Here is a 13,129-nt window from a genome sequence, read left to right on the forward strand (position 1 = left end):
TTAGTAACACAACGATAAGGACTTCGATAGTTCAAAGTTCCTCAGATGTGTTTTGCAGGGGGATTTAGCAACAGAGCCATAGAACAAATAGAGTAGAGTCAACACACACCAGGGGGTCTCATCAACGAGTATTAACCCTTTATGCACGTTCACTACTAATAGAGTAGAGTGAACACACCAGACGTTTCAATAATGTCTTAACTTTTTATACACATTCATTTCTAAGAGAGTAGAGTCAGCACACCAGAGGTTTCAATAACTGGCCTTAAACATTTTATATGCATTCACTTCTTCACTTCTTCTTTGGCAGAGTCAGGAGTGTTCCTGTAAAGAATATAAAAAACACACACATACACTTCAGGAAGCAGAGGTGAATGATTAGAATTAAACAAGTGTCTCTCTGCAGTCATCACCAGACGTGTTTCTCATTGTTTATACAAATGGATGCTTCCTGGAAGCAGAGAGACATCTGTACAAAATCCCACTGGAATCATCTGTGGTTTCGTAGATTTGGTTCTTTTTTTTACCTCCGCCAAGGAGGTTATGTTTTCATCGGGGACCGGCATTTGTTTGTCTGTTAACAGTCTGCCTGTCTGTCTGTCTGTCTGTCTGTCTGTCTGTCTATCTGTCTGTTTGTTAGCAAGATAACTCAAAAAGTAATGGATGAATTTTCAGGGAAGGTCAGAAATGACCCAAGGACGAAACGATTACATTTTGGGTGTGATCCGTAACACCGTCGGGATTCCGGAGCTGTTTATGTGTTTCGATTAGTGGTGTAATGGCATGGTATGGCCACGTGGTGGCGATCTGAATAGTTTAGGTTCAAATATATGACAACCTACAGTAGGAAGAACAATACAGGCAGAGGTCTGCGCTCTCTGAGTGCTTTTCAAGTTTTCTTTTTTTCTCTTTAGACAAAAATCAATAGATGTAGAATATATAGATTTTGTAGCATATCTTAGTTTGGACTGTGAACATAGCCTCTAGGTTGCTGACAGACTCACAGTTCATGTTTCCTATACAGTACCATTGCCATCTGGAGGAATAGCAGACACCAATAGTAACGCACCAATCCTCATTCAATGAACTCTTTGCAAGGGCAAAAGCAGGTCTGGTGTTGACCCGGTTATAATCATTTGCAGCATTTATGCATGTGGGATGATGATGTGTGTGGTCAGTGGTGCTTGTTTTTAATATTAATATTATTAACATATTATCTTGATTTTTTGTCATTTTGCTAAACTAATATCTCTGGTCTGGTGGTGTCCATTAGCTTAACAAGCTAGACCCACATCGAAATGTAAGGTTTAGAAACTCACTATAGCAGGGCTCAATCGGAGGGGTGGAATAAACGGTTGTCTTTCAAATTCTCTCTCCACATAATAGGATAGCGATAAACAAATCATCTTCTTGTTTTCAAGAAGCAGGATGCTTAACGGTCGCAACTTATGGTCGCAGGTCAGGTCAGTCCTTATTATGTTAAGCTCGCCTACCAACTCTATATACGATGTGATTGGCCCGGCCCTCATTGAAAATGGCAAGCTCCCAAGTCAATGGAGAGTTTCTAGACTACCCCGCTAGGGGCGTCTAGATTTCTAGGGATTACAATCAAACTTCTCAGGTTATTGCTGGCAAGGACCAAGAACCCTGGCCCATTTAGGCCAGATCAGCATATAAAGCGTTCAGATGTTATAACAGATAAGTCCACTCTCACAAATGTGCAAAATCATGTTGTCTTTATTGTCAGTTCTAGGTTCTAAGTTCAATTACACAAGACATTTTTTTAATACTAAATTGAAAAATAAAATAGTAAAATCAACACAACCCAACCGAACATCAGTCTGACTGATATGAGATTTTTAAAGAATATATACATGCATTTTTCACTACTCTTTCAGAGCCAAATAGAGAGAGAGAGAGAGAGAATTAAGCTATAATGTCAGGCTATAAAATGTTTTAGTTATTTACCCATAAAGCAGAACAGCATGTACATGAAAATAAACTAATGTGGTTTTCTGTTGTCGTGTGACATTAAAGAGACACTAAAGAGTTTTTTGTACATTATTAAATTAAATTATGTTTCCAAAACCATTTCAGTGGTTCATCAACTCGTAACTCGGTGAACGGAACTTACTGTATGCATTCGCTTCGCGGCCCTCTATCGGCTATAACTACACTACGTTTACCAGATCGGGTGCAGATCTGTAGTTCAATGGAATGAGACAAAAGAAATTACAAATTTGACTTGCTTCCATGTCGCAATACATCATACTTTCATGAAATCATGCAACATACTCTACCTTGTCTGTGAACATCGTTATTTGCTGGATAAATAAATAGTGTGCACACGACAGAGAAAAAGTACTTTAGAGTTGCTTTAACTGCTGGAGATAACAAAATATTTAAGCATGAGTGAATCAGAAATAATTTCAGTCAATATTTCACAATGAATTTCAGAATGCAATTGTAATTGTCATTGTAATTGCAAACACTGTAATTAGATATCATATATTATACTTAATACACTAATTATGAATGACTAAAAATCTCCACCAACTCAATAATACCACACAGAGTGGATGTCATGAGTTTCCTTATGCCGATTTATGTTTGCCTGATCCCTTCCTTCCCTATGGTTCTCTATCTACGACATGCTCTTGTTTAGGCATAGTCAGGTGATATGTGTGAGAGTGTGAACATAGGCCTACTGCTCATACCCATATGTTTACCCCAAACACTCATCAATCCTCGCCTTAAAGGAATATCCTGGCAAATTTTTCACATATATTTCTGTTTTCAAAGATGCCCCCAGATTGTAGCCTGTTTGCTCTAGCTGTTAGCTGCAGCAACTCGAACTAGGAAGGCCTTTTTTTTCAGACCAACAGTACTGTACTTGTGACCTTGAGAAACAGAGAACTATGTGGAAAAATGACAGGAATTCTCCTTTAACTTTTTTAACCTTTGAACTTTTCTACTCTAGCTGAAGCCCTCAGAGACAAGATTCTCAGTTGAGGAACTGTGGCAAAGTATGGAAAAACTCTCTCAGTGAAAGTGTGTTTGAAAGTGTGTATGTGTGTGTTATTATCAGGGTCAGAGAATGATAGCTCGCCTCTGTCCCAGTCCAGCTGCACTCTGATCCTCTGGAGTTTCGGCTTCACTGTGAGGAGAGTGTAGGGCTGTGGTGGAGCACATGCTATGCACCTAACATCTGTGTATTTAACGTACCACAGTCTGCTCTGAGAGTAATGGTCTCCCTTCCTCTGGTGAGACTCTGCCATCACGCCCAGGACCCAGTCCTCGTTGTCCCCGATCTCCACATCCCAGCAGTGAGTCCCCGAGTTGAAGCCCTCAGAGCCCAGGACACTGGCATACTTCTCAAACCTCTCGGGGTTATCAGGAAGCTGCTGTCTCTCGTCAACACACCTCACACCGCTCAGGTCCTCAGAGAGGAAGAGGTGTGGGTGTGCAGTGTTGGGATCCAGGGTCACAGGAGCTGCAGAGAGTAAATTATTGGGGATTACGACCCTCACACACACACACACACACACACATTTTAAATTCTTTATTTGGATTAGAAGATAAGCATATATCATGGCATAATCCAAATTTGATACAAAGGTGTGCAACAGCAGCCAATAATACAGTCCATCATGCACACTAAGGGTAAAGGTGACACCTACGCCTCCATATGTAGAGGCTACCAATTACTGATGATACAGAGCAATATTTTGCCAGTTTTTTTGCTTTGTTCTTAGGTAGTCCACAGATCTGCAGGCCTCTTATGTTGGCCGTTTGCAGTGTAGCGCGCTGTTCATGTGGGGGGGAGAACCAGTCTGTCTTGATCTTTGAGTTATGGTGGATTGCAGTAAAGTTGGCATTGTCTTGGAGCTCCTTCGCTGACTACACACACACACACACACACACACACCTCCAATTCTTACACCTATGAGAGATCTTAAAGGACTGTCATCACCCTAACCACAGTCTTTTTAAACGTCTGCTTTCTGAAAAGCGCCTCCAATCCCTCAAAGAGCCAGAACATAAGTAGGTAAGAAGGAGCTTCTTTCCTCATGGAAAGAAGAATGCATAAATGCCCCAGCTGGCCATGAATGCATAACTGCTCCAGCACTTTTCCTTTTTATAAGCTTTCTTATTTGACCAATTCTTTATTGTTATTTTATTTCTCGCTCTTCTACTTTTTCTACTATATTATTGTTCCCTTTGCACAGCGTGGAGTTGCTGTCACAGTCCCTCATTTCACTACTTTCTGTTTCTGTGCAAATATGAGTATGAGTGTGTGTGCAGACATACAGTACACACTAGACTGTACTCACTATATTGAATAATTTTCTGCATCTTCTCCCAGACTCTGAACTTCAGGTTGCCCAGGTGCTTTGCCACATTGATCAGAGCTCCTGGAACCCTCTCTGGGTCCTGCAGTGTGCACAGGGCTCTGGAATAACATTCAGGAGTCAGTGCTGCTGTGGGTTTGGGTTCAGAACCACAGAGAAGAGAGAGACAGGAGGCAGATCACTCACCTTTCCACCGTGCTCTTGTAGTTCTGTGGGAATAACAAATGAACAAATAAACATTATAGTTTAAAAAATATAGTTACATCCTATAAACCATGATTTATTCAGTCTGTTTTCCCTCTTTCTTCTTATGACATCTTCCTCATGATACAATTTGTATTATTTGCTGACTGAACATCTCTAGTTGACAGGATATTGCATACTGTGGGGCAAATGCACACACACACACACACATGCAGACATACTGTACAAACGTACACACGCGTACACACACACACACACACACACACACACACACACACACACACACACATACTCACACGTTCATGGCACAAAAAGTGAACAGATGTAAAACATTTTCAGGATGTTACATCACTTCCTAACGACTGGCTTCTTTGTGCCTGACGCAATTGGCATCTGTACTCTGTGTGCGGACACACAGTCTCTACCCAGTTAACTTAACTTGCTCTCTGTCTGCCCACTCAAGGCTGGGAAATATGTGAGGAGTAGAGCATCAGAGATAAGGGATGGATACTTCTGAGTAGCTGACATGTTACCTTGTTATTTGATACCGATTAGTAGTATTTCGTGCAGTCAATTCTAGCTGATTCTGATGATTAATATATATACGATCAATAAAGATTGACGTGTGAGTGGTGTATGCAGGTGTGTACAAAAAGATTTAACAGAAATTGTATCAATAAAGCTCAGAGTTTAAGATCTGACACATTTCATTACACAAACAGTTCCCACCAGCAGGAATGTGATGTCATCAGCTCCCATCTCCTTTTCTATGGCTCTGATTGAGCCTGAAAGAGATGAGATCTTTCTTCTCATCTTCTCAATTTTCTCCTTCATCTTCAGACTCTTCTGCTCCTCTTCCTCCCTCAGTGCAAATATCCTGGCTGCTTCCTCCATTCGCAGGAACCGATGAAGCCTCTCAAACTCCTCCTTGATCTGCTTCTCTGTGTTTTGTGCCTGAGTCTAGATAAAAAGCCATTTCAGTTTATTCAGCAGATGTTTTTTATACACAACCTACAAGTGATCAAAAAATTGTGGTAGCCGCCACAATATAATGTATGGCCTCCTTCAGGCAGCTCTCGCACTGAGCCAAGGAATATAAGTTTAAAACCCTTTATCTAAAGCTGGGCCATAACATCATAGTATAAAACGTCAACCGGTTTCAACCCACACCGGCTCTTCGTCAGGGCAGATGCAGTGCAAGCATTTGTTTTTCAGCACATCAAATGAATCGTATAAATACACACATACACATTTTATAGATTTAATTTTTGTAGCACATTTAGCAACATGCTGTAAAAGCTGCTTCCAATCCAGAATCATAAACTATGTTGTTGCTGGGTATCTTAATCTGCTCATCACATGACCACGCACCAGGGATGGAAATTAGCACCAGCCAGCCAAATGCTGGTGAAATGTGAGAGTGGCTGGTAGATTTCAGACACAAAGTCATATTTTAACATTGAGTGGCTGGTTAATTTGACCAGAAATCTGCTATTGGCTGATATTTTCACATTTTCACATTTTAATTTCCACTCCTGCCACGCACCATCAACTTTGAATAGATGATAAAAAAAGACATCTTTACATACCGTACAAACAAAATACCTGAATGACCGTCGAAAACGTTAAGGTATTTGTTTAAAATGATTCTGAGAAGTCAGGTACACCAGGTCACGCCTGACATGATTCACAACTACAAAATGAAGCGGTATGTGCCATGATGAACTAATCTCACCTTGATATGTTTGGCTGTTTGATCATAAGCGACTTTAGCCTCCTCAAAGGTCTTCAGTTTCTCTTGTAAGGGCTGGAGTTTGACCTTGAGCTCATCCTGGAATTAGTGAAAACGACGTCAACATCTCTTTATTCCTGATTCACTGAATATTGATCTTCTCAATCGATCAGGTGGTACAGTAGCTTTTCCCCAAATCCCCATGACCATTGGAATAACGGCTTACCTTATGGTCACCTGCTGTTTCATCCATTGGACGTATTTTGTGGCCTGTGTGTTTTATGGAGTCTCTGCACACATAACACACAGGCTGTTTGTCCTCCAGACAGAAGAGTTTGAGTTCCACACTGTGCAGATGACAAAATACCTCAGGTCCGGCTGAAAACGTGTCTCTCTCCAGTAGGAAGGTATCAAACAGGTTACTCAATGACATCTTATAGGAAGAATGCCCTTTGAGTTCTCTGCTAAGTTGATTTTGATAGACTTGCTTTCTGTCTCGGCACTCTCAAGGCTGACCTTTGGGAAATATGTGAGGGGTAGGGCAACACAGATAAGGGATGGATACTTCTGAGAAGTGTTTATTTCCATGTTATTAGGTAGCAAGTAGAAATATTATAACCACTGCAGAGTCGCTCGTTTTTTTTGTCCATGATTATCAGGCCACCATGCATATGATACTTGGTGTGCTTACTGCTTAGTCCTTCGTGGATGATAAGGAAGACATTTTGTGAAATTTCACCCATAGGGATTGCTGCAATGGACACATTAAACTATATCAAGAACCGTTTTGAAATTGGTTTGCCCATGCACAGATATGCCAGTTCTATCTGGCTCACTGAACAGATCAAGCACTGCTTGTTCCCCGAACATTGCCACTTGCACATATACAGTACAGTATTTCAAGCTCTTTTTAACGACCTGCCTCTTTTCTGATTTTTGTCCGATTCTGGCCATGATGATGAACATCTAACAGCACACAGAGAAGCAGATCAAGGAGGAGTCTGAGAAGATTCACACGTTTCTAAAAGTTTTAGAGTTTTAGAACTCCCGTTATCATGCTGCACATGTCAGAATGATGGAGAATTCCCCACAACTGATTCCTCAGGACGCCCATCCTGCCACCTGCCACACGACTCCACCACCACACCCAACACACTCACCTGTGCTACCTGCTCATACACCTGCTACAGGACTACACACACACACCACACACACTCACCTGTGCTACCTGCTCACACACCTGCCACAGGACTACACACACACACCACACACACTCACCTGTGTTACCTGCTCACACACCTGCCACAGGACTACACACACACACCACACACACTCACCTGTGTTACCTGCGTGCACACACCTGCCACAGGACTACACACACACACACCACACACACTCACCTGTGTTACCTGCTCACACACCTGCCACAGGACTCCACCACCACACCACACACACTCACCTGTGTTACCTGCTCACACACCTGCCACAGGACTCCACCAGCACACCCAACACACTCACCTGTGTTACCTGCTCACACACCTGCCACAGGACTCCACACACACACCCAACACACTCACCTGTGCTACCTGCTCACACACCTGCCACAGGACTCCACCACCACACCACACACACTCACCTGTGCTACCTGCTCACACACCTGGTGGTCTTAGCACACGCTCTTTCACAGGCAAGACAGTAAGAACAATGTTTTATGTACAAAGAGAGCCTGGTGTGTATACACACACACACGCACGCACGCACGCACGCACGCGCGCACGCGCGCACACACACACACACACCTTATATTTACCTCAGGATGAGTTCAAGAAGGGCAGGGTGGAGTTACTGCTGTTCAACACATCAGGGATTGTATCAAGTGATGCTCTGCTAGATTCTTGCTTTTTATTACAGAAATGCATTGAATCTTAAATTTCCCCTTGATGATCAATAAATTATCTATCTATCTATCTATCTATCTATCTATCTTGTGTAGACTCTGCAGTGCAACTACAGACAATGGCCACCAGGGGTCACATTTGTACCTTGCCTTGCAAATAATGTTTACAGTAAAAAAAAAAAAAAAGTGTGATAGTGTGATGTGCTGTGCTGTGCTGTGTTGTGTGATAATGTGATGTGTTGGTGGCAGTAGTTTAATATGGATACAAATAGTTTAGTAATCATCTCATATTCATCATGATATCAAAACATGTTTAAAGATGTGTACGTATTATGACCTCATATCAGACAGAGGAGTTTGGCTAAATTAAACCAAATCAATAAAACAAAAGGACAAACTCACATGATCACATGTGGTGGTTTATTGAAGTCTTCACTCATTTTAAACACAGTAATTCAGCGTTCCATCATCATATGAGGTGGTGGTGCAGTGTTCACTTGGCCTTGATTTTATCATACAGTTTTCTCCAGCTTCCCTCTCTGAGTCAGTTCTGGTGAAGAGGCAGAATCAGCTCTAACTATGCTGCTCTACTCTTACTGAGGCCTTCACTGGGCGGATCCTCAGAGGAAGGGGTGTATGGGTACTATTTATGTATGGAAACACTTTCTCAGTGAAAGTGTGTGAGAGAGTGTATAGGTGTGTGTTATTATCAGGGTTAGAGAATGACAGCTTTCCTCTGTCCCAGTCCAGCTGCAGTCTGATCCTCTTGGGTTTCTGCTGCACTGTGAGGAGAGTGGGGGGCTGAGGAGGAGCACCAGCTACATATTTACCATCTTTATACAACACAGTCCACTGTCCACTCACACCATAGCTGTAGTCTCCCTTCCTCTGGGCCGACTCTGCCTTCACACCCACATCCCACCATGTGTTCTCTCCAACCTCCACATCCCAGCAGTGAGTCCCTGAGTTAAAGCCCTCAGAGCCCAGGACACGGACATACGTATCAAATCTCTCTGGGTTATCAGGAAGCTGCTTCTTCTCATCACCATATCTCACACTGGTCAGATCCTCAGACAGGATGAGTTTTGGGTGTGCAGTGTTGGGATCCAGAGTCACAGGAGCTGCAGAGAGAAAGAACACACACGCATGAGCTGAAAACTGAGTGATGTGTGATGAGGATGTGAATGATGGTCATTATCAATATGAGCGATGTGTGATGAGGATGTGAATGATGGTCATTATCAATAGGACTGAGTGATGAGGATGTGAATGATGGTCATTATCAATTCATGGGTTTCATCAGGTCCCTTTCCCCAGGTGCATTAATCAAGCCCCATGCAGTCTCCATTCATAATCTAGGTGCTTGATTTGATACACCTGTGCAAAGGGACCGGATGAAACCCATGAATAGGACTGAGTGATGAGGATGTGAATGATGGTCATTATCAATAGGACTGAGTGAGGTGTGATGAGGATGTGAAGTGTGACTACAAGTGGGTGAAATGACACAGGAATCAACCAAACTATCTTGCTGTGTTTCTACCACTCTGTCAACACATTGTCATCCATCTATCTGCCCAGATATCCCTCCATCTTTCTTGTCATTCATCTATCTGCCCAGATATCCCTCCATCTTTCTATTATGGTCTGTTTCGGTGTCCCTATGGCTTCTTTGTGAGAAGGGGATCATGAATGTCCTCCCTCCATCCATCCATCCATCCATCCCTCCCTCCCTCCGTCCATCCATCAGGCATTTCATGTACTGAAGTTATCATGTGTGTTTTTTTATGAGATGAGTGGAAGAGTGTCTGTCTGTCCGTCCGTCCGTCCGTCCGTCCGTCCGTCCGTCCCTATGTCTGTGTGTGTGTGTGTGTGTGTGTGTGTGTGTGTGTGTGTGTGTGTGTGTGTGTGTGTGTGTGTGTGTGTGTGTGTGTGTGTGTGTGTGTGTGTGTGTGTGTGTGTGTGTGTGCACTCACTGTACTGAACAGTCTCCTGCATCTTCTCCCAGACTCTGAACTTCAGGTTGCCCAGGTGCTTTGCCACGTTGATCAGAGCTCCTGAAACCCTCTCTGGATACTGCAGTGTGCACTGGGCTCTGGAATAACATTCAGGAGTCAGTGCTGCTGTGGGTTTGGCTTCAGTACCACAGAGAAGAGAGAGACAGGAGGCAGATCACTCACCTTTCCACCGTGTTCTTGTAGTTCTGGAACATAAGGAAAGAGAAAGTAGATTAAACATTATTGCCATAATTAAGGTCTAAGGTGTTTTGCTACATTTTGAACATTTAAATATCCTACACACAGCACTGTTTTTATTTTTTTTACAAACTGACCAGTTGCCAATCAAGTGCCTTCTGAATGTCAATCAAGTGCCTTCAAGTGCCCCCCCCCCCCCCCCACACACACACACACACACACACACACACACACACTGCAGTATGTCTCGCACCGATGTTGATCAGATCTATTTGTCTCTTGATGATCACTTTATTGATTATGGCTATGTAGCATGGGTGCCAATGGCATGAACTAATGATGTGGTAGCAAACAAACACTACCTATAGTAAAGAAGGGTCAGTGTGTATGATGATGAGGGGGTTTGACATAAGCTGCTTTAATGTTGTGTGCAGCTTTGTCTGAGCTTGTTTGGATGTGTGTCATGACTCTCACTTGTCCAACTCCAACCAAAGCAAAGAACTCCTCATCAACACCCCCAGAACACACGGAACAGCCCATGACATCACCCACAACCCCACCTGCATTCATAAGCAATCTGCTGAAATGGTGGAGTGTTTCAAACTACCAGGACTCACTCTGGACAATAAGCTGGGTTTTGATCAACACACTCCTGACATCCATAAACGCTGCCAACAGAGACTCTCTGTCGTCTCCAAACTCAAAGCCCTTTCTGTTGCCCCCCGTCACCTGCTATTGCTGTACCAGAGCACATCAACCCATTCTCCTCTACTGCTCCCCCTGCTGCTTCAATATCACAACTGCAGCCAATAAAAACAAACTCAAACATGTCACCCATACTGCATCCAATATAGCTGGCATCCCCTCCCCCAACCTATCAGACCTCCACAGTAAAGCCACCAATCACAGAGCATGGAGCAGCTAGACACGAGCCCAGTCCCCCCTCAACCCCTTCTCCACACGACTGCCATCAGGAGAATACAGGAGCCTGATATCACCAGACTCACAAATGATGCTCCCCGGAAATGACTGTTGCATGTATGTGTTAGCCCAATTCACACCAAAGATTCCCGATGCGACGAGACAGAGTTGCAGCAGTGTGAGTTAGAAGTTGCACGTAGTTGCAAGCCGTCGCAAGCCGTCGCAGAGCATTAAACACGTTGAGTCGCAGTCGCAAGGTTTTAGAACGTCGCGGCTCATCTCGTCTCGTCTCGTCGGGAATCTTTGGTCTGAACCCTACTTTAGAGCATGGGCTTGCATGGGCACATCAGCACAAAGACTATTGCGGCAAAACATGATAGAATATGGGTGGGTGGCACTGGCCAGTCACCTCAACTAAACAGACGTGTTATTAATTATCACTGGTGTTAGACTTGGAGATCTAACACCCTTACAAAGGATGGTCCTACCTGCAGGAATATGATGTCATTAGCTCCCATCTCCTCCTCTATGGCTCTGATTGAGTCTGAAAGAGATGAGATCTCTCTGCTCATCTTCTCAATCTTCTCCTTCATCATCTGACTCTTCTGCTTCTCTTCCTCCCTCAGTGCAGCAATCCTGGCTGCCTCTTCATCTCTTAGAAACTGATGAAGCCTCTCAAACTCCTCCTTGATCTGCTTCTCTGTATTCTGGGTTTGAGTCTGAATAAAATTACATCAGCTTCATGAGAGAAGTTTCACACATTGATAAAATAAAGAAGATATTGATTAATTGTGTGAGAAACAACGTATTGTCTCTTGAGTGCACAGACTTTGTTTCTGTATCCTGATTGCCAAATGAGACCTCTCTGCACAGAATAAACTACTAACAAGAAAGACCAAACCTTACTTCAGACTTCAGACTTTAAACACTGACTGTTTGTTGGTTTTACTTCTTCCACACCACCTGACAATATGGTCTCCTGGCTAAGGCTATATGAAATGATGCTTACATGTTTACAAATGTGAACTCTTATGACACTAGATAACACTGACCTTAATGTACTCAGCTGTTTCATCACAGGTAACTTTAGCTTTCTCAAACTCCTTCAGCTTCTCCTGTAGAGGCTCCAGTTTGGCCTTGAGCTCCTCCTGAAATGAACCAATCACTTTAGTATTACGTGCGGACATTCTCATATGGGTCATTCCGTGTCAAATCAGATACGGCTGTTGCTACTCAGATTTTCGTAAGACCTTATATGTCAAGTATGCACCAAAAGCAAGGCCTGTGAAATATTTATGTTCAAATATTATTTTCAGCCCTTGAAAATACTTTTTACAGCTTGGCAGACACATTATCTGGGAAGCCATCTTTGAGCATTAATACAGGTATTATTCACTCAGGCACCCTAAACATTGTAGGGTGCCTGAGTGTACAGTATGTGTGTGTGTGTGTGTGTGTGTGTGTGTGTGTGTGTGACAAATATACAAATATATTTGTGATTATGTGACTAGATGAGATACATAATCATTTAATCTATGCAGCAAGTTGAAGTGGTACAAACTACACAGACACACAGTAAAACATGCCCCATAATGGCTGGGCAGTGAAGTGTAAGGGGGCATCTCCTGTAGAGAGAGGAGGACATGCAAGAAGGTGCTGCAGTCTGTTACTGAAGAGTCTTACCTTCATCTCAGAGGCAGCTTCTCCAGCAGGACTGAAGTTGTGAGTTTTGTGTAGTTTTGAGTCTCGACACACCAGACACACAAGCTGCTGATCATCCTGACAGAAGAGCTCCAGTTTCCTCTTGTGGCCCTTGCAGAGTATGAGT

At 43.1% G+C, this 13,129-nt stretch overlaps 1 protein-coding gene across 2 annotated transcripts in view; it reads right to left on the reverse strand.

Annotated features, from left to right (window-relative positions):
• Positions 1–13,124, reverse strand: part of LOC134078798 (zinc-binding protein A33-like) — a gene marked incomplete at its 5' end in the record, with an annotated part of 49,512 nt that extends 36,388 nt beyond the window's left edge. Inside the window, 6 exon segments of one of the 2 annotated variants that reach the window (XM_062534950.1) lie at positions 8,606–9,306; positions 10,162–10,280; positions 10,366–10,388; positions 11,790–12,020; positions 12,354–12,449; positions 12,985–13,124. In XM_062534950.1, coding sequence (XP_062390934.1) covers positions 8,759–9,306; positions 10,162–10,280; positions 10,366–10,388; positions 11,790–12,020; positions 12,354–12,449; positions 12,985–13,124 — 1,157 coding nt within the window. 2 annotated transcript variants of the gene reach the window in all.
• Positions 13,125–13,129: the final 5 nt, after the last annotated feature.

This window comes from Sardina pilchardus, chromosome 4, assembly GCF_963854185.1.
Source record: "Sardina pilchardus chromosome 4, fSarPil1.1, whole genome shotgun sequence".
NCBI classification, from domain to species: domain Eukaryota; kingdom Metazoa; phylum Chordata; class Actinopteri; order Clupeiformes; family Clupeidae; genus Sardina; species Sardina pilchardus.